Here is a 24,506-nt window from a genome sequence, read left to right on the forward strand (position 1 = left end):
AACTGACATCTTCACTCTTATGTGTCTAATAGTCTCACATTCCTTAGAGCCAGAAGGATACTGACATGTTGGTATTTGCAGTGGCTGTCAACCATTCCCCTGCAAGTCCAATCACATCTAGCCCACTGGAAAGCTGGTTAAAATAGCATGGATGTCCTAGAAAAAAAGACAAAATTGCAAATGGGTCAAAGTAAAAACACAAGGCTAAAAAGTAGTTAAATTTTATAGCAGTTTCTCAGTGAACAGGTATTATGGATCAAGCACACTTTACTTATTTCAGTCAGTAAATATTCCTGAGCAATTATCATATGCAGGGACAATGCTGGGTATTGGGATCCAGTGGGCATACAAGGTGGACATAGCTGCTACCATGGGGATCTCACTGACTGGTGGAAGAAAAAGACAATAATCAAGTAATGACACAAATGTGTTTAATTACAGTAAAAATCACTACAAAGGAAAGGATCAGGATGTTATAAGACCATTCCTAGGGCATCCACAGCAGTCAGGGGAGCAGAAGAGGCAATCTCCAGAGAAGGCTTCTTGGAGGAGGTGATCTTTCAGGGACAATTTGGTTGGTTTCCAAACAGTGGAGGAGGATTATCATGAGCACAAGGAACAGCTATGAGAAGGCACTGAATTGAGAAGGGGCTTGAATGCCAATGCCAGAGTGAGGAGCCCACCTAAAGCAGACCAAGGATGCGGTGTGTAAAGCTACCTCAGTGAATGGGGGACCAACCACCTAAAAGATAAAACAGTTTTCCCTCCGAAGTTCCTTATCCATTTTTTGATTAAAACATCAAGTCCCTAGAGATTATCATACTAAGCAAAGTAACTCAAAGAAAGGCAAATACCATATGCTATCACCTATATGTGGAATCTAAAATATGACACAAATGAACTTATCTATGAAACAGAAACAGGCTCACAGACACGGAGAACAGACTTGTGGTTGCCAAGGGGGAGGGGGGTGTGGGGAGGGATGGAGTGGGAGTTTGGGCTTAGCAGGTGCAAACTATTATATATAGAATGGATAAACAACAAGGACCTATTGTATAGCACCGAAAACAATATCCAATATCCTGTAATAAACCATAATGGAAAATAATTTTTAAAAAGCACCAAAAAAAAGATAAATAATTTCAACTAGGTTCTGAAGAACCTAGGGGCAGGACAGGAATAAAGATGTAGAGAATGGACTTGAGGACACGGGGAGGGGGAAGGGTAAGCTGGGACGAAGTGAGAGAGTGGCATGGACATATATACACTACCAAATGCAAAATAGATAGCTAGTGGGAAGCAGCCACATGGCACAGGGAGATCGGCTCGGTGCTTTGTGACCACTCAGAGGGGTGGGATAGGGAGGGTGGGAGGGAGACGCAAGAGGGAGGAGAAATGGGGATAAATGTATATGTATAGTTATTCACTTTGTTGTACAGCAGAAACTAACACACCATTGTAAAGCAATTATACTCCAATAAAGATGTGAAAAAATAAAAAAACACCAAAAATAGATAATTTCAACTATGAAAAAAACCAGGTCCCTCTTAAAATGATGTTTTGAAATTTTATATTAAGAAAGGATCACCAAACATTACTTGTCAAACTGAACAATCTATATATTCAGCTCAGTTTAAATTAATCTTCCCCTCCTTAGCTCCAAAACGGATTGTTCTTTGCACTGGTTTTACACTATATCTTAAAGATGATGTGCATGATAGCTCTTTTTGAATCTCTTTTTTGCTTCTAGAGCCTGTTCAAATATCGTTTGCTCCTGGAAGTATCATTGCTTTAAGAGATTAAGAATCAAGTTACAACGATATTAATTTATTCAGAAAACACTTTCTAAAATGTAGGCTGTATATATAAATTATACATATATCTAATTTTAGCACTCTATGTTTTATTGATGTATAGAGACAATAAATTAAGCATCAAAAATGAATATTATCAAATAAAACAAAAAAATGAAAAAGGTAAATAAAAATTTTATGTTATTTGCCATTGAGATATAACTCTCCAAATCAAAATCATTTTTTTTACTTTTCTCTGTTAATTAATAAGCAATTCATATATGACAATACCAATTTAAAATAAACCAAATGTTTTAAATAAAAATGAATAAAATTGGAGTATTTTTCAACACAAATGTAAACTCAAAGCTATTCATCCAGTTCAGTTCAGGCACACAAATTTGAAAATCACCTGTTTTAACACCATAGTTTAAGGTATCTGTGCAGTAACCAAGCACCTGCTCCAGAGACTCAGGATGGTCAGACGGCTATTAAGTCAAACCCATCCAAACCTTCAAGAAGTTGATGAGGATGATGAAAAGTCCAATATTTTACTCTTAACATCAAAAGTTTTCTCGATGTAGTGCAGAAGAATATTTACCACTTGTAGCAGAAAACATTTTGTTAAATCTTTGCCATCCTTGGATGGCAACAAATCTAGAGGAAAAAAAAGAGAGATAAACAGCAGGGTCAGTAACTAAAGAGCCAAAGAAAATCACCATGAGACTGAGTTTTGATCATTAAATATTAAAGATATTAAAAGGCCATGTCAAATAGCAAATGAAGCAGCATTTGTCCAAATCCAACAAGTAATCTTCATTCAAAGTCCCACTGGATAACAGTTTTCACCAAAAAATAGACCATTTTAGATTAACATCACTGGACAGAAGAATTGTCCCTTCAAGTTCTCCTAGATGGACCTTATTTGTCTTGTCAAAAACTGAGCTGGTAAGTGTACTTTTAAAAGTAAGTTGAAGAATCAGATCTTAAGGAAATCATAATTGCTTCAATAAATATATAGATGACATAGAATTTTGTGAAAAGAAAACAAATAACATTTGTTAATGGCATCCATACCTGAAGCATAAGCATTTGATAAATTAGTCATTAAATTTTCAGTGTGAGCTGCTTTTTTTGCATCTTTGTCAGCTGATTGAAATGGATAGACAGATTTTTTTCTCATCTGTTTCCTATCTAAGTTGAGAAAGAAAGTTATTTGTGATTATTAAAACATGCTGATAATATGTATTTACTGCTTTTATCTGTAATCAAATGTATGCCTCCAAAAAATTCATAACATTAGAAATTTTATTTACACATGATCTCTGGTGGATAGGTGTAAACTGGAGAGAAGCATTAGCTCTACTGAAGTTACGTAAGGCTCTTTAGTTTCATATCAGTTTAGTGTAGAGGATTAGTAATTTAGTAATTAAGACCTATCATGTTTAACTATAAATAACAGTGCCTACTATATAAGATCCTGAAGTGCCTTGCATACATATTAGCATTTAACTATAAATTCTACTACATACTAAGAGTCCTAAGTGCTGTACACACATTTTAATCCTTATAAAGACATTTTTCCCAGTATGCACATAAACAGATTTAAAGAAGTTAAGAAATAATAATAATTAACACTTGTTGAGCGCATACTATGGCCCAGGAACTGTTCTAAGTATCTCACATGTATTATTCTATTCAATCCTTATAGCATAGGCTTAGGATGTAGATAACTATTATTATTAACAAAGATAGCTTTATATATGGTGGAACTAGAATTTATAGACAGGTATTTGAATCGAAACGCCATTAAGTTATCTATCCTCTTTAAAAATTAATATTTGAAAATAGTAAGTCTTGAGGTCTTCTTCAATAAAAGTATTTAACCAGATATCCAATCAAGCAAGTAATTCGTTGTTAAGCATCATTTTATGTTCTGGGCAATGTATGGGAAAAAAGAAAGTACAAACTATAATGTATAAAATCAACTTGTTTACCTATAGCTATATAGAAAAAACACAAAGTAATCAGAAAATGATGTATGGCTAAATTTTGTAGTTTGGATTTTATAAGCTTAGTAGTATTGTTTCCAGTTCTAATGGATCTTTCTTAAAGTAAAATAAGCTATTTCCCTATATAATCCAGACTACATTTGTTAAAACTGTAGCAAGATTAATTTGGTTTAATTTTTAAGCATTGCTACAACAATTATCAATTGATAAAACATAAGCATTTTAAATGTTTATGTATGACAGATAAAAGTGTTCTATAATAGTGTTCTATAATAAAAACCTGATACATGAAAAAAACTGTGCATAAGAAACGAGAGCAGAAATTACAGAAATGTGAGATGATTTGCAAAGAATGCAGTGTACTTAAAAACAAATTTCCATATTACATGTTGACCCAGTAGACATATATTAGGTTAATACTTTGTACAATTTTTTTTCTAGAGGAAAATTGCTTTCTTCGAGTTTCACTGCTATAGACAATGAGAAATAATTGATAATAAGTAAATTTTAAAGTACTAAAGCTTTAAAAGCATTACTTTTTAAAAATAATGGAAACAAAAAGCACAAGGAAAAGGGAAAGTAAAAAGCTTCTGTACATGAAACAGTATTACAGAACGTTTATAAGGAAATTATGTAGAAACCAAAAAATTTGATATTATTGGCATAAGAATGATATTCCACTAATAGCTCAACTACACATTGGATCTACAACCTAAAACTAAATTAAATTAATCTTTAATAACAAAATGCTTGTTTTAAATGCATAAGTAAGATAATGATTGCTAATATGCTTCTGTCAAAATATGTTAATAGGGCTTCCCTGGTGGCGCAGTGGTTGAGAGTCCGCCTGCCAATGCAGGGGACACGGGTTCGTGCCCCGGTCCGGGAAGATCCCACATGCCGTGGAGCGGCTGGGCCCGTGAGCCATGGCCGCTGAGCCTGCGCGTCCGGAGCCTGTGCTCCGCAGCGGGAGGGGCCGCAGCGGTGAGAGGCCCGTGTACCGCAAAAAAAAAAACAAAAAAAAAACTATCTGCAAGTATAAAATTAATTTGATTCTTGACTGTGTTATTGTCTGGACACCCTCCTCTAATTTCCCCATGAGAGTGATGTTCTCAATTTATTCACCTCTTTATCTCTGGTTCCCAAGATGTGGTGGTATATATTAAGTAGCTAATAATGGTCTGGAATAAATCAATTATTTGTTTTTTCTTAAAAACATTTACATTCCTGAAATTCTTCTTCAGGACTCAAAATGTTTACCTATGAAATAGCACCTTTAATCACAAAGTAAAATTCTACATCTAATGGAAACTCTGTTGATACATATAAATTAGGCCACAGTGACAGTGCGCCAAGTTCAGAAGTAACTGAATTGGTCCTGCTTAACAAACCTCTTCATCACACATCAAAATCCTTAAAAATCAAATTCAATAAGAACATTTGTTAATAAAAATGGGGTCCATCAAAAGAAATTGCTGTTACTTTTATTAGGAGAAATCAGTTAGAGAAGCATGCTGTTTCTAAATATATCAAGTTATTAAGTCAAGATTACTAATGACAGTTTAACAGCTGGCAACTTGAGAGTTGTTTGATCTCAAAGACAAACATTTTAGAATAGGAGCCAGTTTTCTGGAAATCTAGTTTCAAGCAGTGACAACCCTTAGAGATCACATTTTTTAAAAAAGAATTTCTAAAATTACTGATAATTCAAATATGGCTTTGAAAATATCATAAATAATATGTGAATATAATATATAAGATTTATTATTTTTCCAGCAACCTATGCCTGACATCTATCTTCTAGAAGATCAGAAGATATTGCTGATTTAGAAGTAGAAAATATTGAGAATTATGTACTTTAGATTAAAGAGTATATGAGTAAACTTTTCTTGTTATACTTATTTTGAGGATACACTCATAAATTTGAGGGCAGTTTTGTCATCTTGATCATTCTGTGTTTTTCAAACGCTGGAATTCTGTACAGAGAATGGGATGTAGAGGGCACTGTTGGACTTAAAAACAGAGGTAGCCTGTGCAGGATGAAATTCAAGGAATTAACTCAGCAGGATCCGTTTCTCTCATTTTGTTTACCAGACTAGAAAACAAAAGTATTTTTTAAAATATTTGATAGTCTAAAATGCTACTTTTTCCTCTTACAGTGTATTAAGAAAATCAGATTGTTGTATTGTTCATACAGGAATTTTCTTACAATACAACAAAATCATTAATGAAATTATTTTAAAAATCAGGTAAAGAGCTTTATAATGTCAGGTGGTACATATTTTTCAGCTCTGGGGAAGATATGTATTGGCTCGGAGAGGTCAAATTTAAGGAAAAGCAATATGCTTTAGATGTGATTAATCCAGGACTCCCACAATAAGAGAAATTATTTCTTTATCCACACTCAGTAATCCTCAGTTTGTTTTTAACACTCATTTTTTGATGCAGGTGTTAGAAATCTAATTGCCTCTTTTGATTGAGATGAGTGTATTTTTTATCCCATTTCTTCTCCTTACATCAAAAATGCTGCAAAGTCATTAACAGTCATGAAAAATTCCACCCTAATCCCCAAGTCTTTTGGTACCTATGACCTACAAATTCTCTCCTGAAAGGAAATCTACTCATTTTCTTTATTTCTCTGACAGGGACATTCTATCACCTATCACAGTTATTTGTGAGCATGTGTCACCCTCTTACTAGACTCCTGAGAGCCACAGTCATGAAGCCGCAGTCTAGAGAACCCAGAACCAAGGTCAGCATGCTGTGCTTCGCAGACTTAGGTGAGAGGCCTCCCAACAAAAGGCCCAGGCAAGGCCCTACTTGGGGAAATGGAACAGAATTTGTACAACTTCCATTTTCAGCATCCTTTACCCTCCACCTGTGATCACGTCCTCATGCCTCTCCCACCAGGCGAGAGGCCTCCATCTCACTCTGGTATTTCACCTGGGCTGGTCCTCACTAGGTAAGGTAAATATATGATTTTCTACCTAAAGCCTTTGAGAATAGAGAGGGCACTACTAAAATACAAATGTCTGAAAGTTACATTAATAATTTAAATGTCATTTAACAGAGTAACACTTAACCTGAGATTCACACATGAGCTAAAGAGAAGTTATTGGCCCATATCACAGGGCCTCAATTACGCCCCATGCGCATACATACTGACTTCCTGAGGGAGATATATTTCCATGATATGATAGCAGATAGAAGCAAATGAACTTTGTGTTTAGTTTTCTGTTAACCGAGAAGAAAAACAATACAGAAATGAGTGCAGACTCTCTCTCCAAAGAAAAAATCTTCAAATCCTCTCACCACTAATTCATAGGAAGGAGGCAGGAGAACCCACTTCCTGTAACCTTGCAGGTACAGTGTCTCTACCTGCTAGAAAAACAGCACAATCAGAGATGTTACTGCCGACACATCCACAGCAACCCTGTTCTGTGACGACAGGAACTCTTGTTCCCGACTTGGAGGATGGTTCAAGAAACAGTGGTTTGGGCTTCCCTGGTGGCGCAGTGGTTGAGAATCTGCCTGCTGATGCAGGGGACACGGGTTCGAGCCGTGGTCTGGGAAGATCCCACATGCCGCGGAACAACTAGGTCCGTGAGCCACAACTACTGAGCCTGCGCGTCTGGAGCCTGTGCTCCGCAACAGAGGCCGCAACAGTGAGAGGCCCGCGCACTGCGATGAAGAGTGGCCCCCACTTGCCGCAACTAGAGAAAGCCCTCGCATGGAGACGAAGACCCAACACAGCAAAAATAAATAAATAAAAATTTTTTTAAAAAAGGCAAAATTCCTTTAAAAAAAAAAAACAGTGGTTTATGGTGTGAATTTGGGTAAGTTAGAAAACCTTGTTAACCTCGTAGAGATTAATACCTTCTTTAAAGATCATTCTGAAGATCAAATGAAATAATATTTCCACACTCATTGTCCCATTCATTCAATAAAAAACTAATGAGTAATTAATTATTAAGTGCTATCCACCATTCTAAGTGCTAGGGATATTGTCGTTTTGTTTTGTTTTTTTTAAATCCCTTGGTATTAGTGTATCAGCTGTTGAGTTACTAATGAAGAGTATTCATTCTGTAAATAGCAGTGATAACTATTTATAACTGCAAATTTATTTCCCTATAGTGCTTACATGTGCATCCTAAAGACAAACACTTTTTCTAGGATGTACAAAGTATAAACTGATAATCTTGATTTCATAAACTCAGGGCTAGAGATTTAGTAAAGGGGTAAATTTGAAATTAAATCTTATATATATGAAAGAGAAGATAAATATTATTCTGGATATGGCCATTTTAAAGATACTTGGTTTTCCAGTATTTTAGGAGCATCTTAAGATGATAAGAACATATTATTAATCAATTCATTTAGTTTTCAACTGCTTCCTCAGAGCTAAAAAAAAAAAAAGCCCTTCCTTGAATTACGTATATATGCTAAACTAACCAAAATATGCCCTATGCTTACACACTTCTTGATAGTTCCAAAACCATGTGATATTTTTTACTTTCAAAAGAAGGCTTTCATATATTTATTTTTAATTATGAAAGATTTCAAAGACAGTCAAAGTACAGAGAACAATAAAACAATGTACTCACTACCCAGATTTTAAAATTGTTTTGCCATGTTTACCTCAGGATTTTATATATATACATTTGCTATAAAATGTATATACATAAATAATAATGTATTTGATTATATGCAGATTTTTTAATGTATAAAAATAAAGTTTATATAAAGTGTTACAAAAAAGATTAAAAGTCTCTCCTCCATCTCTCCCCACACCCTTCTCCTCATGAGGAAGCCATGTACATCCTTCTTTCTATAATTTATAAATTTATAACATATTTCCCTACCTGTAAACAACAAATACAATTCCTCAATGTATTTGTAAAATTCACACCATAATATAATTATTATTTACCTTCTTTTTAAACTCAACATTAGGTTTTAAGATTTATCAATTCTGATTGAAACAAATTAAATTCATTTCTGTTGTATAAGTGCACCATAGTAAGGTGTTCCTTGTACCTATTGATATACATTTATTTGTTAGTTTGTTCATTTGTTTTTGCTTTTTCAAACAAGGCTATAATGACTATACTAGGATGCTCACCTGCACATACGTTCAGGTCTTTTAAATAGGTTTTAATTCTGTAAGTAGAATGGCAGGATCAAAACACAGGCACAGCTCAGCTTTATTAGAAATTGCCTGTTGCTCCCCGCAAACAGTGCAAACACTTAGATTCCTACAAGCCTTGCATGAGAGAATTTGTTTCCCCATATTCTAGCTAAGACTTGGTATTATCAGAGTTTTAAGTTCTGCCAATCATGTAAAACGGTATTTCACTGTTGTTATAATTTACATTCTCCTGATAAATAATGAGACTGAGCACTTTTCGTATGTCTATTGGCTCTTGGGGTTCCCTCGCAGTGAACTGCCTGATTTTTACCCATTTCATAATTGACTTGCCTTTCTCTTGTTAGTTTATCTATACTTCTCTGAGTTTTAAACTTTTGCTTTTTACATTTCAGACTTTAAGTGTTCTCCATGCTGTGAGCAGGGATCTGATTTAAGTTTTTAATCGTATATATAGCTGAGTAGTGAACACCACTTTTTAAAAACATTCATCCTTTTACTAGTCCATTATTCTTTGTAGTGCTATCTCTATTATATTAAAACTTCCTTTATATATTCATAGGTAGTTTTTAGCCTTTATTCTTGTTAATGTGAAGTTTACTCCTTGTTCTTTGTCAAGATTGTTTTGGCTCTTTTAGGTTGCCTGTCTTTTCATGTGAATTTTAGGATCTGAATATTAATTTCCACAACAACAAAAAAATCCAACTGGCATGTTTATAGGGATTTCATTAAATGTGTTGGTAAATTTGGGAGTATTGCTTTATTAACAATATTAGGTCTTCCAATCCATGAACATGCAATAACTTTTCATTTATTTAGGTCTATTTCAATTTCTTTCAACAGGGTTTTGCAGTTTTCAATGCGAAATTTTGCACTTACTGTTAAATTTATTTCCAGGTATTTTATTCCTTTTGATACCATTGTAAATTTAATCATTTTCTCAACTTTATTTTTGGATTGTTCATTGCTGTTTTATAGAAATACAGTTGATTTTTTAATATTGATCTTGTATCATGCTACTTTGCTGAACTCTTTTATTAGTTCTAACAGACTTTTGAGAGTAGATTCGTTGGTATTTTCTATACACAAGATCATGTCACGTCATCTACGGGTAGAGATAGTCTTTCTTCTTTCCAATCTGTATGCATTTTGTTTGTTTTTTTTCTTGCCCTGACTAGACCCTTCCAGTATATTATTGAGCAGAAGTAGGACAGTGAAACTCCTCGTCTTTTTCCTGATATAGGTGGGAAAACATCCAGTCTTTCACCGTTAAGTATGATATTAGCTGTGGTTTTTGTGGGTTTGTTTGTTTTTTCATCTATGACATTCATCAGTTTGAGAAAGGTCTCTTCTATGCCTAGTTTGCTGGGTGTTTTTATTATGAAAGGTGTTGAATTTTTGTCAGATGATTTTCTGTAGCTTTTGAGATAATCATGTATTTTTTCCCTTTTATTCTGTTAACAAAATATATGACATTGTTGATAGTGTGAATTCGTAAGTGACTCATGAGTCACATTTTTTTGAGTTTTCAATTTTAAAAGCCATTCCCCTCCCCAGTGTCAGCCTGTACCTGGGGCAAATTACAAGCTTCTTTCAACTTTCCTAGGCTGGTGAGAAGATTTTTTTCCAGTTTCATTTTCACAGAAGAGGAAGCACCACAAGGTCCTGGCCTTATGGTTTTATTTAGGATTTTCGGACCTAAGACTTAGTAAGTCCAAAGCCCCATGTGGAGTCAGAACCTCTGCTCCAAATTTTCTAGGCTTTACATCTCATCCCGTTGCCTCTTCTTCCCACTTTCAGGGTTTGCAAAATCATCAGCTCTAGTCTCTTGACCTGGCATTGAGGGTCTTATCTATTTCCAGCACTCAAAAATGTTTTTTCTTTATAACTCAGCTATATATTTTAAGTGTTTTTATATTTTATTCATCATTTTATTATTTGTAATGGACAGGATCCATTTTGGTTCTGTCCTATGTTTTGCTGGAGACATTGATATTTATTCTTTCACATTCTAGTGAATATATGCAACAGTAATAAAAACTAAATCATTGATTCGTTAAATAACAGTATTATTAATAAATAACTATTAGTTATTAGCAAATAACTATTAGTTAATAGTAAAAATCATACAATGTAATATATATGATCTCCACCTTATATTTTAGAATTCTCTTTTTTTATTAGAAGCCAAGAAACACAATTCAGTAGAGAAAAATGCAAACTTGAATACTTTTCTATGACTAAAATGGACAATGTGTGAGGATTTATTTTTTCATCCAAAAATAAACTATTCCACTAAATTGATACAAAATAATCATTATATTTGAATATATGCCTATGATATAAGTATGATATTCAAGGGCAAGAAGGTAGAGGAACAATGAAAAGATTCCCCGAATATTGATAGAAATGTCACCGGAGCGCTACCAAAGTTTACCTGGTAGTTACACACACCCCAGACATTGTCATGCTTGTTTACATCACATCTTGGCCTTCTCTGTTTGTAAGGTTCTCTAGAGGAAAGGAAAGCAAAGCATGAAATCTTGCCACCTCCTGGGACTCTTTCAGGATCTTCCCTGGGCATTTACCAGGTGTAGGCCAGCTAAAGACCACAGAGAAATAAAAGGTAGCTCTTCCTCATGAATAGTTGAAGTTCTCTTGACAGTAAATTACATTAACTGTTGACACTGCTCTTTCTACAGTAAAGTCATGGAAGTTCATTACAAGTGCACTTTTAATAGAAGCGTTGAACAGTGCTTGGCACACAGTAGAACTCAATTTCCTATCTTTATTCTTCCTAGTTATATTGTAGTAATTATCATAATAGGCTAAGAACTTGTGCATCAATCAGTGTAGAAAGGAGACATGCCCTGTGGCGACTGGCTAAGGTTCATTGCCACGGGGATAATGTGGATACGTTTTTTTCGTGATATTACGGATGCACATGCACTGTGTCTCATTTCCCATCACTACTTGGAGGAGCATATCTTTCACATGCCCTAGGCTTTCAATTAACCTTCAAAACAATCTTGTAAGAGTGGTGCCAGTTTTCCTCCTCTTTAAAGATGAGGCTCAAAGAAGATGGGGATATTCTCGTAAGTAAGGGGTGGAGCTTGGATTAAAATCCTAGTTTGCTTAACTCCAAAGCACTATATTAAAGGGGAACATATTATTAAAGGGGAACATATTTCTAATGTCCTTGTCCAGCAGTGATGTCACGGGAAAGAAATGGTTGTATGCAGAAAGATGAGTGGCCAGGGTTCTGACATGTATGACCCATTCATTCTTTTAAGCCATTGTGAATGCCTGGACTGTTTACCTTTCAGGGAGGTGCACCCTGCTCAAGTTTAAAGAAACTGACAACTCTGTGGGAGTGTCATTGATAACAAAAATGCTTTACCTCTCTAAACTTTACAATTATTTTTACAAGGAAAACAGTTTGATATTTACAGGACCTAAAAACCCATGAAGTGAGTGAATGGGACTATGCTAAGATTCTAATCATTTTATCTCTATGGCTAATGGCTTATATGAGTATATATATTCATAAATGGGGCATATCACCCTTCGGTAATGCACTTGGGTAAAGCAGTAGGATGAGAAGTAGCAGAAACTATTTCATCACCCTAATGTGGTGAAACTGATGGTACTAAGATTGAATTTCAGGGAACACAAGTGATGACAGCTCACAAAAACAAATTCAAAGGCAATAAATATATAGCATTTACACGATTCCAGGAAACAGGGTGTATGAGTTAATAGCACAGAGCATGAGGGTGATGTTCTATCCCGAAAACATGCCCATTGCTGACTGCCTGCTGACATTTCCATCTATAGCTAATAATCTTGATTTCTGAAACAATGTATGCTAGATAACGTTATTTGAACTGTATTATTTCTGGGTGCGTGAGTTATTGGTTGCTTTATGTCAGTGACAGACTGGCCTTTAGTTTGTTTCAGTTGAAGGACATAGTGGAAACCTCATGAATAGAATCAGTTTGCTTATCTTCTATTAACTTACAAGAATCTTCAGTTCCATCAAAGGGCAATATCCGAATATTGAAAAAAGGGAAATTGACGTTTTCCTTTGTTAGAGACATTTGTGTCATTTATGCGTTTCATCCTATGATCAGCTTTCTGACTCGCAGTAATCTGATCTAAAAATATAAAAATGGGCAATTGTGAATCTTATTCTTGATGATGTAATTATTTTCTACTTTCTGACTTTGGACAAAGAAACTTCTGAATTCATGATGGCAAATCACCAGCCACCTTTATAAGCACTGATTTTTTCCTACTACAGGTTTTCCTTCTTTTAGTTACCTGAATTCTACACACTAACACTTGATGGCTTTGGATTCCAGAAGGATAAATAAAAAAGCATGTTTGTATAAGTCAAGATTTTCTCCGTTCTTGTGAGAGAACTAAATATCTTGTGACTGAAAAATGTGTTGGCTTCTCAGAAAATTTATAGACTAAAGTTTAGAAAATATAAATATGGCTGATAATTTCAAAATAGGAATCAGAAAAGATTTTGTTCATCTGCACAGATATTTTATTTTCCTCCATTTACTGCTCATTAGGATTTCTTGTATACACTTGAGGTTTATTTGAACAAATTTAAACTTCAGTCTTTCCTGCTGCTTGTTTCAAATTCATACATTTCTCTATGAAATATTGGTGATAATCAGGGCTCATATTCAACCACTTCTGAAATATCATACGGGTTATTAAAATACTGAAATAATAGTAGAAGCCCTACCCCTATAAGATCATCCACTATACAGCCCCACCTTTCTGCAAGGGACCTTGAAATATTTGGGGTTGGAAATATTGGGAGGTTAAAATTGAAATAATATGAAATATTATGCCAACTGAAATAATATGAAATGGAAGCTGATTGAAATTTGAAGGGTAGTAGAGAGTAAACTTCAAGAGTTAATTAGTTCAAAATATATTTCGTGATAATTTATGTTCTATTTTTGTATCTAACTTTAAAAAGACAAATACTGCATGGTCTCACTTTAGATATGGAATCTAAATTACAGTAGTCTCCCTTACCCACAGAGGATACTTTCCAAGACCCCCAGTGGATGCCTGAAACCATGAATAGTACCGAACCCTATATATATTATGTTTTTCCCTATACATACATACCTATGATAAAATTTAATTTACAAATTAGGCACAATAAGAGAATATCCATATTGCCAGCATCACTCCTCTTGCCTTTGGGGGCCAATACTAAGTAAAATAAGGTTTACTTAAACAAAAGAACTGTGATACTGCAACAGTCAATCTGATAACGAGACGGCTACCAAGTGACTATCGGGTGGTGGCATGCACAGCCTGGAGACACTGGACAAAGGGGAGATTCACAGCACAGGACAAAGCAGGTTGGTGCGAGATTTCATCACACTACTCAGAATGGCATGCATTATAAAACTTTATTCCTGGAATCTTCCATTTAATATTTTCAGATCACAGTTCATCGAGAGTAATTGAAACTGCGGATAGAGAGACCTCAGATAAGGGGGGACTGGTATAGTCAAATTCATACAAACAGAGACTAGAATAGTGGTTGCAAGGGACTTGGAGGAAGGGGAAATAGGGTGACGCTGGTCAAAGGGCACAAAGTTTCAGTTATGGAAGATAAGTTCTTGCGATCTAATGTACAGCCTGGTGACTATCGTTAATGATACTATATTGCATAGTTGAAATTTGCTAAGAGGGTAACTATTAAATTAAGTTTTGAATCACACACAAAAAGGACATGGTGGAGGGACCTTCAAGATGGTGGAGTAGGACGCGGAGATCACCTTCCTCCCCACAAATAAATCAGAAATACATCTACATGTGGAACTTCTCCTATAGAACACCTACTGAACGCTGGCAGAAGACCTCAGACCTCCCGAAAAGCAAGAAACTCCCCACGTACCTGGGTAGGGCAAACGAAAAAAGAAAAAACAGAGACAAAAGAATAGGGACCGGACATGCACCAGTGGGAGGGAGCTGTGAAGGAGGAAAGGTTTCCACACACTAGAAGCCCCTTCGCGGGCGGAGACTTCGCGGGTGGCGGAGGGGGAAGCTTCGGAGTCGCGGAGGAGAGCACAGCAACAGGGATGCGGAGGGCAAAGCAGGGAGATTCCCGCACAGAGGATCGGGGCCGACCAGCGCTCACCAGCCCGAGAGGCTTGTCTGCTCACCCGCCGGGGCGGGTGGGGCTGGGAGCTGAGGCTCGGGCTTCGGTCGGATCGCAGGGAGAGGACTGGGGTTGTCGGCGTGAACACAGCCTGAAGGGGTTAGTGCATCACAGCTGGCCGGGAGGGAGTCCGGGAAAAAGTCTGGACCTGCCGAAGAGGCAAGAGACCATTGTATCAGGGTGCGCGAGGAGAGGGGATTCAGTGCACCACCTAAACGAGCGGATATCCCCCTGGAGTGGACCCCTGAGAGTCAGAGAAGGGAAGCTGGTGGCCCAGCCTTCCAGGGACAGGTCTCAGGGTCACCTTTGACTCACAGATCCTGCTGCTGGGCTTGGGCAGAGCCTATCTGCATGGAGTTGTTGGTTTGGGGCACGGGCCAAACTGCAGGTGGTCTGGCCCTGGAATGAAGAGTAGATTACAACTTCAGAATGGGGCATACAGCAATGACCGAAATATGCCAAGTTCCTGCTGTCACGTAGCTTTTATTCTAGCTGAGGAAGACAGACAATAAATAAATAACAAACTATGTCAGGTGATGGCAAGTCATAAAGTTTTGGTGAGATAAGGAGGATTGTGGTGGAGGGAGGGTGGCGCTCTTTTACACAGGGTGATCAAGACAGTCTTTTCTAATGAGATGATGGTACAGCAGAATGAAGTGAGAAAGTAAGTGATATGACTACTTGGAAGGGGTGGGGTGAAGGAATCCTAGGAGAGCAAATAGCAAAAGTCCTGATGTCCGGGCTTCCTTCAGGTGTTCAAGGATCCTCAAAGGAGACCAGGGTGAGTGGGGAGGGTGGAGCCACGGGGAGAGTAGGAGATGAGGTCAACAGGAGGCTAGATTGCATAGAAGCTTACAGGCCATTGTAAGGATTTGTCCTCTACCTTCATTAAGATAGATGGAGCCATGGGGGAGGCATCAGAGTGGAGAAGTTAGATGAACTGACTTAGGTTTTAAAAGGATCATACCGATTGCTGTGTTAAGAAAAGAGCATAAGATGGCAAGGGCAGAAGCAAAAACAGAAGTTGGGATTCTGTTGCAGTAATCCAAGAGAGATGGTGTGCTCAGACTCAAATGGTCAGAGAGGATGGTATGAGAAGGTGTCAGATTAGGGAAACATTTTCAAGGGAGAACCAATAGGAGTTCCTCCTGGATTCAATACAAGATGTAAGAGAAAGTGGGGAGTCAGAATTCCTTTTTTTTTTTTTAAAGCTGGAACTACAGATGAATTGGAGTTTCCACTAACTGAGGTGGGAAAGATTGCATGAGAACAAGGTGTGGGATATGTGCACATGGGGGTGAATGGGATGATGAAAATTCAAATCAAGGGTTCAGTTTTAGAAATGTTGAATTTGACTTATCTACAGATACCCAAATAGGAAGGGAGACATATTAGTCTGGAATTAAGTGAGAAGTTGAGGAGAAAGGGGCTACTTTGAATATATATATATATATATATATATATATATTCATACAAAATGAAATATATATAGTCTCATATGATATTTAATTTTATGTATACATGTGTCATATATATCATAATTAAATATATGAGTGAGATCACCTAAGAGTAATTGTGGTCAGAGAAGAGAAATGTGTACTAATCCTTGTAGAATTACACAGTTTAAAACACAGGAAAGGCTTCCCTGGTGGCGCAGTGGTTGACAGTCCGCCTGCCGATGCAGGGGACACGAGTTCGTGCCCCGGTCCAGGAGAATCCCACATGCCGCGGAGCGGCTGGGCCCGTGAGCCATGGCCGCTGAGCCTGCGCGTGCGGGGCCTGTGCTCCGCAACGGGAGAGGCCACAACGGTGAGAGGCCCGTGTACCGAAAAAAAAAAAAAAAAAAAAACACAGGAAGATGAGGAGAATCCAGTAATAGCGACTGAGAGGGGCACGCAGTCAGTGCAACAGTAGGAAACCCCCCAGAAGAGCGGTGTACAGTAGGTCAAATGAAGAAAGTGTTTCAAATAAAAGGGAATGATTCAGGTATCAAATACTGCTGAGAAAATACGGTGAGGACTGAGAACTGACCATGGGGTAGGGGGCGATCAATGGTGACCTTGGCCAGAACGGCTATGGCGACAAAAGCCTGATTAAAGAGGGTCCCAGAGAATAGAGAAGAGGCAATAATGAGGTGACAATTTGAAAAAGTTTTGCTATAAAGAGTGGCAGAGAAGTGGAATGGTAGCTTTAAAGTGATTTACAATCAATAAGCGATTACGGCATTTTGAAATCCTGATAGAAAAAGAAAACAGCTACAAAATAGATTCGAGAGGAGTTGGCCTTGGACAACAGCACACATGGTTTATCCCTTGAAACATGAGGCAAGGTGGAGTGTATAGATACAGATGCTTGTAAGGAGGGCAGATTTGGAGGAGGGAGCAGGTAGAAGTTATTTTCCAAATGCTTTCAATTTCTAGGGAACAAAGAAGGTTATCAGCAAAGAATGAGGGGAAAGGAAAGAGGAGCTATTGAAAGTTTGATGAGAGAGAGAGAGGGTATGAATAGTTTATAGGAAAGTGGGAGAGTGAATTGACTGGGAAACTCAAGTAGGATTGCAGGACTTATTTGAGGGAGAGATTCTGAATTTAAAGCGAGAACAATCATAATTAATAGAGATGTATTTTGTCCAATACAGGAATTACAGTGTTTTTCATTATACTTAACTTTTACCACCCTGTATAGCCAACTCCACCACAAAGAGATAAATTATCACTCCATGTATTACAATGATTTTATGATAAGAATTCCTAAATGGAATTATATGCAGACTGTCTTGAAACTTGATTTTTTTAACTTAAAAATATACAGTGAGCATTTTTATGTCAACAATATACATTTATGTCATACTTTAAATGCCCAATATTTCCTTGAATTATTCCATTTTATATTCTTTAAGCATTAATTAACAGTCAACTTTTCAGAAATGAATTTATTCTAAAAATAGTAATTTAAAAAGTGATGATGGCTTTTATTATGGTGTGCTTGAACGGATATGAATGTTTATGACTTTCTTTACCTCCTAATACTACATTAATCTGTTTGAAAAAAAAATAGTAACTTAGCAAGCGCCCTATATGCAAAGCATAGTTTGTTTCATCGTGACAGTAAAATCTGTTGAATTATCATAAAAAAATGTTAAAAGACCAAGGAAGTAAACAATAGTTGTATTAGAAAAATGTTTATTGTCTTGGTCTTTATAAAGTTATAACTTGTAACTTGACCATTTTCAAAATCAAACTAACTTAAGAGTCTCTAACCTCAGATTTTGTTTCAGATGCCTCCCAGGTGATCTTGGGGATTGAATTTCTAATAAGGGAGAAAACCATCTAGCAATGATGATCAGCCCTGCTGGGTTTCATGCTAGGTTATTGCTTCACAGCAGGCTAAGATCATCCTCATAATAGAAGATAATCAGACTAAGCTTTTCATGGAGAGGAGTATCATAGTTAAAATTTCTATGAATAAAATAATATTAAGTACCATTTGTAAAAGCCTTAAAAAAGCCTGCATTTTATCTTATTTATCTCACAGGGTAACCTTATGATATACTGAGATACGTATCATGAGATACCTAGAACTCAGAGAGATCAAGCAGAACTTTTAAAGGCACAGAGTAAACAGAGAAGGCGGAATTCACATGCGTCCGTTCAACTGCAAAGCTCATACTCTGTTCCTGTGCTGGTGCCTTGGAACAAAGGTGTCTATTCGTAGCCCTGCCTTGACTTCCTGAGGCAAGCTCAGCAGGAATACAGAGCAGCAATGGAATTCTAACGTGCCTCGGAGAGAGTCAAGTCCTTCCCTTGAAAAGCACGAGTTTTGTTCTTTTGAATTGTTCTGAAAGCAAAATATGTGTACATTTTTCACTAGTCAGTCCGAAGTCGGATAGGCCGATTAGAATCTAATGTGAAACACTCTGAATGACCTTAATACTTATAATACCACCTGACTGTTGTTCACCTGGAAAGTCTTAATAAATACTCAAACTGCTCACTGAACGCTGCTTCCGCCTTCCTCTCAGAGCAGGAAGTTGCGAGTCGTATTGATCAGAATAATGGTCTGTATTTCCAAAACTTTTCATTGCCCTTGAAAATTAAAACTTAGCTCTTTTCCTTAGCTTTAAATTTTATAGAAAGAATTCTGTAGAACACTTGAGGTTGAGGATTAATTTTTCTAGAGCTTAAATAATGAGGAAAATTATTATTGACTCATTATATTATTGCATTAATAGCATTAAAACATTATTAAATTATTCAATAATGATAAGAAATCATGGTGATAAATCTTAAATCAATTACATCCAGTTAAGAATCCCAATGCACCAATCATAATGAGCTAATATTAAGGAAACACATACAATTAAATCTCAACATTTTATCAAGAATGGCCAGTTTTTAAAACTGCTTCTTATGAGAATTTATTTAATCACATCTAGTTTTTTCCCTTGTTGGGCTTCCTCTTTAGATCAATAAAAGATAAAAAGAATATTAAACAAGACTAGTTCCTCATACAAGCCCCTTTAAAACCATCTACTCTGAAGTCAAGGCTGAATAGAATTCAGCCACCAGGGATAGAAGATACAAAGGTTATTACTACATCCAACCAGGACCATTTAGTGAAATCTTTCAGTAATGGTAATTATGCAGAAAAAGAAAGAAAATTGGTTCCCCACAATGACTGCCAGTACCAATGAATTTATTAGGAAGCAAAGCAGGCAATCACCTATGTGATGTTACTTCAAATGACATCCAATTCAAGATCTATTCATGCCTACAAGGTTTAATTAGAGCCTTTCCTCCAAGCAACCAGTTAATACAGTTGCCCTTCCTAACATGGGCTCCAATTAAGTTCCTGAATGAGAAACCTGAGCCAGGAGGAAAGACAATTTTTTTTAAATGAGTGGGCATTGGGGTCAGGGGGAAGAAGAATTCCAGAAGAAAAACCAAAGCCAGGTGTTCATTAAAGGCAGAGTGGAAGATCCAAGGAATGAATTCGAAGATGAGGGCCAGGTAGTCAGCAGAAGCAGATATACATCTCCAGCACATAGACTTCAAAACTGGAGTAAGCCTCAGCTCAGGAAGGAAACCTCTTATATTCACTCTGACAGAACAGGAACCACAGGAACCAGGCTTTTCGTTTATTTTAAACCACGCCTGAGAGCCAGACTTCTGACACATAGATTCAGAAGCCTGAGATGAAAAAAATACAAGGTACCTTAGAGATCACAGTTTAACTAATGAGTTTGACAAATGAAAGCAGTCATGGCCAGAGAAACGAATGAAGTCGCTTAAGTTGACACAGTGAATAGCGGACTTAGTACGCGAGTCCAGATGTAGATGTTCAAAATCTCACTCTCCGTACACCACAGCACATGAATGGAAGATGCTGACCCAGGAAAATTCAAGTTCGGATGAGCATAAAGAATGGAATGACATTTGGATGAAAGACAAACATCTGATTAAAGCTAGCCCTTCTAGGGGGCCAAAGTAAACCAGAGAAATAGCGTGAAAACACAGGGAAAACAGTTGAAGAAGATGAACGGGTCAAAGGGGCCCAGAGATGGGACACAGAGGAAAGCTAAAGGTTACTTCTTCCTCTGCTTTGTCGAGATTGGACCTATCTCCAATAGTTTAGCTATCGTCTAAACTCCACAGCAAAAATAATGCTGAGTTCTTGTCACTCTTGTAGTTAGGATCACTTGTCTATGAGAATAAAGGGATGACACAGCAGACAAGGAAAATATCAGAAGAAACATGTTGCCTGTTTTGTCCAGGCCCGTGTTTGTCAGTTGTGTCTTTTGGGTGCAGGATGCCAAAAACTATTTTTATTTCCCTTCACCTCACCTCTGTTCAAAGGGAAAAAGGAATGTTTCCTATCCAACTGAGGCCACTTTGCAATTCACCTGTATTAGTAAAAATGTGGAATAAAATGTTCATTCCTTGATAATGTCTTGCATCATCACGTGGCATAAGGCCTAAAATTAAGGCTCAATATCGAGTGCTACCTTGGTATCTGGTGAAATTGAGAGGGCACTGAATGGCCCAACTGCTCCTTACTTGCTCCTGAGGATAAGGTCTCCTAGGTAAACAACCCTCCTTATCAGAGGGACCTAGAGCAGTTCCTGCTTAATCCAAGAGTACTGTAGTGGGTTTCAGTTTGCTGCTAGCTGGGAATTATTCAAACAAGCCGATCACATCCTCGAGTGGGAACCAGGGGTCACCTCACCTTTTTCATGGTCCAGAGCCCATCTCCTCCAGCCCCTTGTTGATTGCTCTATTCCCAAGTGCAGCCCAATGTGGTCCTGCCCGGCTGGGGTGTCCTCCTCCCCCAGGCTGTGAGTGTTTGTGATTCATAAACTGCTGTGATCTCATCCATCCAGTGTCTGGTGTCATGTGTTCAGCCATCCCCATAACTCTAGTGGAGGAATCCCTCCCTCACTGATGGGATAAATAGGCGATGATTAAAACATCATATGTTTACCAACTCTCCAAACATCCCAAATCACTTTGGTAGATCTCCTTCTAGTCAGAAAATCCAATAAGTTCATCATTTGCAAGGCTCTCATGAGCACTGATGAAGAGGATGTTTCCACTACTCAATCCTTCCTATGCTACTAACTCACCCCTGTACTGCACACTTTGGGGAAACTGACCACCACCCAGACAGGTAACAGCTTTTCATATTTAGCGAATATGATGTTTGACTTAACTTACCAAACATATCTGCTTCCTTTAAAATCTCTGTTTGTATTCCTTTATTTTTTTTCAATTGTTTTACCCTAACTATGTCCAATTTTTCCCATCTCCGTTATATCATGAAGGGCCAAGTGAGTAACAGTACTATGTTAATAGTATGACTTTGTACAGAAAATTTTGAAACCACATAGCTGAGTCATGCTTATAAGATAAATAATTCATCATCCAACAAATATTTATTAAATGTCTTCTACAGACATTTATGTTTACTTATGTTTCCCCGTTGATTCACTTGATCAGAGAGATCCTCTGCATATGCACCTACTTTATAACTGGTCTTATACTAATACACTGCGTTATTCGTTCATCAGTGCCCTATTTTCAATTCTTTAAAGATTAAAGGTTGTCTCAACACAAAATTGGCCCACTTTGAATGATTAAATTGGTTCTCCCTTTTGAGAAGGACAATTAAAAAACCAGGTTAGATTCAATTGATTATGCGTCTCATGTACTCAAAGTTGTCCTATTTTCATTCCAAGGGCATTTTAAAACTTAAGATCAAAAGCCAAAAGAAGATTAATTTTATTTTAAAGAAACTTGACATCAGATGGTTTTCAGGAATAGAAATTCTATTTCTCCAAAGTGCTAAAAAAAAAAAAAGTCAAACAATAAACATCATTCAGTGAAGGATTGGATTGCTCAGTATTACATAGACATTGCAGAATTACCGTTTTAAAAAACACAGCAGATCCTTCTCAACCCGTTACTGCTACTGTTCAGAGCATTATTCTAGGGGCATCTACAACAGCTTAGGCATTTTCATTTACATTTTCCAAAGACAGCAGTAATGAAAGGGTTCAATTCAGGTGTTTATTTTTGCCCTATGAGTTGATCAAAGAGTTTTTAAGTCACTACAAGGGTTCAAGTCCCAGCCTGCTATTTATTTGTTAGCTTCTATAAAGGTCAACTTCCTTATCATTAAGTTAGTGGAATTATAATATATCTATGTCATCGGGTATTAAAGATAGAATATGCAGTCAGCCCTCTATCACCGGGGTTCTGCATCCTTGGATTCAACCAACCATAAATCAAAAATATTCTAAAAAACATTCCATAAAATTCTAAAAAGCAAAATTTAAATTTGCTGTGTACCAGCAACTATTTCCATAGTTTTGACATTGTATTTACAACTATTTCCATAGTTTTACAGAAAGACTATGTATTGGGAAATGGTAGAAGCAGTGGGTTCTAAGCTGAGTGATCGCAGATTTTTTTTTTTTTTTTTTAGGACAGATTTCTGTGCTCTACCCTGTACTTAATAGATCAGAATTTCTAAAGGTCAGGACCTTCATACTTGTGGTTATGGAAAGAACCCCAGGTGAACAGATTGACCAGACAGGTTTGAGACTCACGCAAGGTGCACAGCATCCAATTATCTAGGCCCATTATCTTCAAAACTTACGTATTTGTATGTTTGTTTAGCAATGCACTTTTGTGTAGTTATGTTTATACAGAAACAATATGCTAGTCAGATTGAAGAGGACGTCTTCTGGTTAAAAAATAATTTGTGATCTAGAACATCAAAAGCTTCCATCTCTTCCTTACTCCTTAGTGAATTCTGAAGTCCTGCAGTCCCTCAGGGTCCATGGAACACATGTGTAAATACAAAACCCACAATTCTCTAGATACACAGTTTCACCTTTGAATTAACTAAAACTGCCGGAAGTCTACGTGTGTGCAACTCCTAAGCGTGCTCCTGGTAAGGTCACTACACTGATGGGTGCTTCAATATTAGGCTCTCAAATTAATCAGACTTCACCACAGGAAATAGATATTTGGATTTCACTTCCTTATTTGCTATAAAACTTGTTGAGGACACTCTCTGATGTACTACCCAATGGACCTCTCATAATATCCCAAGCTAGAAATTCCCCTTCAGATTTAGTAAATGAAAAATCTGTGTTGCTGTGAAAACTTGGATTATTTCTGTCTTTCCGGACAATGAGTTTCAGTTTGTGAGGGTAAAAACGTAGGGATTTTTTTGGAGCCACTATTTTGGGTAAGCAGAGTGTCTGACCTCAAGGAACTCTGTCTAGTGGGAACCAGAGTCTCAGAAAGCTAATTCTAAAGCAATGCAATAAATTAAATGCAAGAGATATACATAAGTTGCTATGGAAACAAGAACATAAGTTCTATAAGTAATTACGTTTCCATTTTTGCCTTAGCTACAGGAGGTAAGAGCTAATTGTGCTCAATTATAGCAACATTAACATTTACCAGAGGCATACTTGCTTGTTCTTTTCCCCCCAGTCTTACTTTACCTGTTTTATACTTTTTAATTCATACTGTCATATACCTTTTTTCTGTAAAATCAAAATTAAAGCATTGCATTAAAAATATACAACTTATCAAATTTCTTACCAGATATTTCCTGCTTTTTTAAACTTCTCTTACAATTACAGGATAAAAAGACAAAATCATGAGTATTTAGTGGTGATATTACATTCCAGAAACTCATGTATATTCTAAATAGGAGAGTATTAAAAGATAGGAAAAAAATGAAAGCTGAAAACTAAATGTGAGGCATTATGTATAATTTATATAATCTGTTCAGTGGCAGAGTAATAAGGGAAGTAACCCACAACCTCATTTCTCTAA

The 24,506-nt window shown here is 36.9% G+C and overlaps 1 protein-coding gene across 1 annotated transcript in view; it reads right to left on the reverse strand.

The window, feature by feature from the left end:
• The window catches only part of LOC132504398 (glutamate decarboxylase 1-like), a 48,870-nt gene extending 35,810 nt beyond the window's left edge, over positions 1 to 13,060 (reverse strand). The window contains 5 exon segments of the mRNA XM_060121763.1: positions 66 to 156; positions 2,206 to 2,278; positions 2,280 to 2,333; positions 2,335 to 2,450; positions 12,973 to 13,060. Of these exon segments, the coding sequence (XP_059977746.1) occupies positions 66 to 156; positions 2,206 to 2,278; positions 2,280 to 2,333; positions 2,335 to 2,450; positions 12,973 to 13,060 (422 nt within the window).
• Between the last annotated feature and the right edge of the window lie 11,446 nt (positions 13,061 to 24,506).

This window comes from Lagenorhynchus albirostris, chromosome 14 (genome assembly GCF_949774975.1).
Source record: "Lagenorhynchus albirostris chromosome 14, mLagAlb1.1, whole genome shotgun sequence".
NCBI lineage: Eukaryota > Metazoa > Chordata > Mammalia > Artiodactyla > Delphinidae > Lagenorhynchus > Lagenorhynchus albirostris.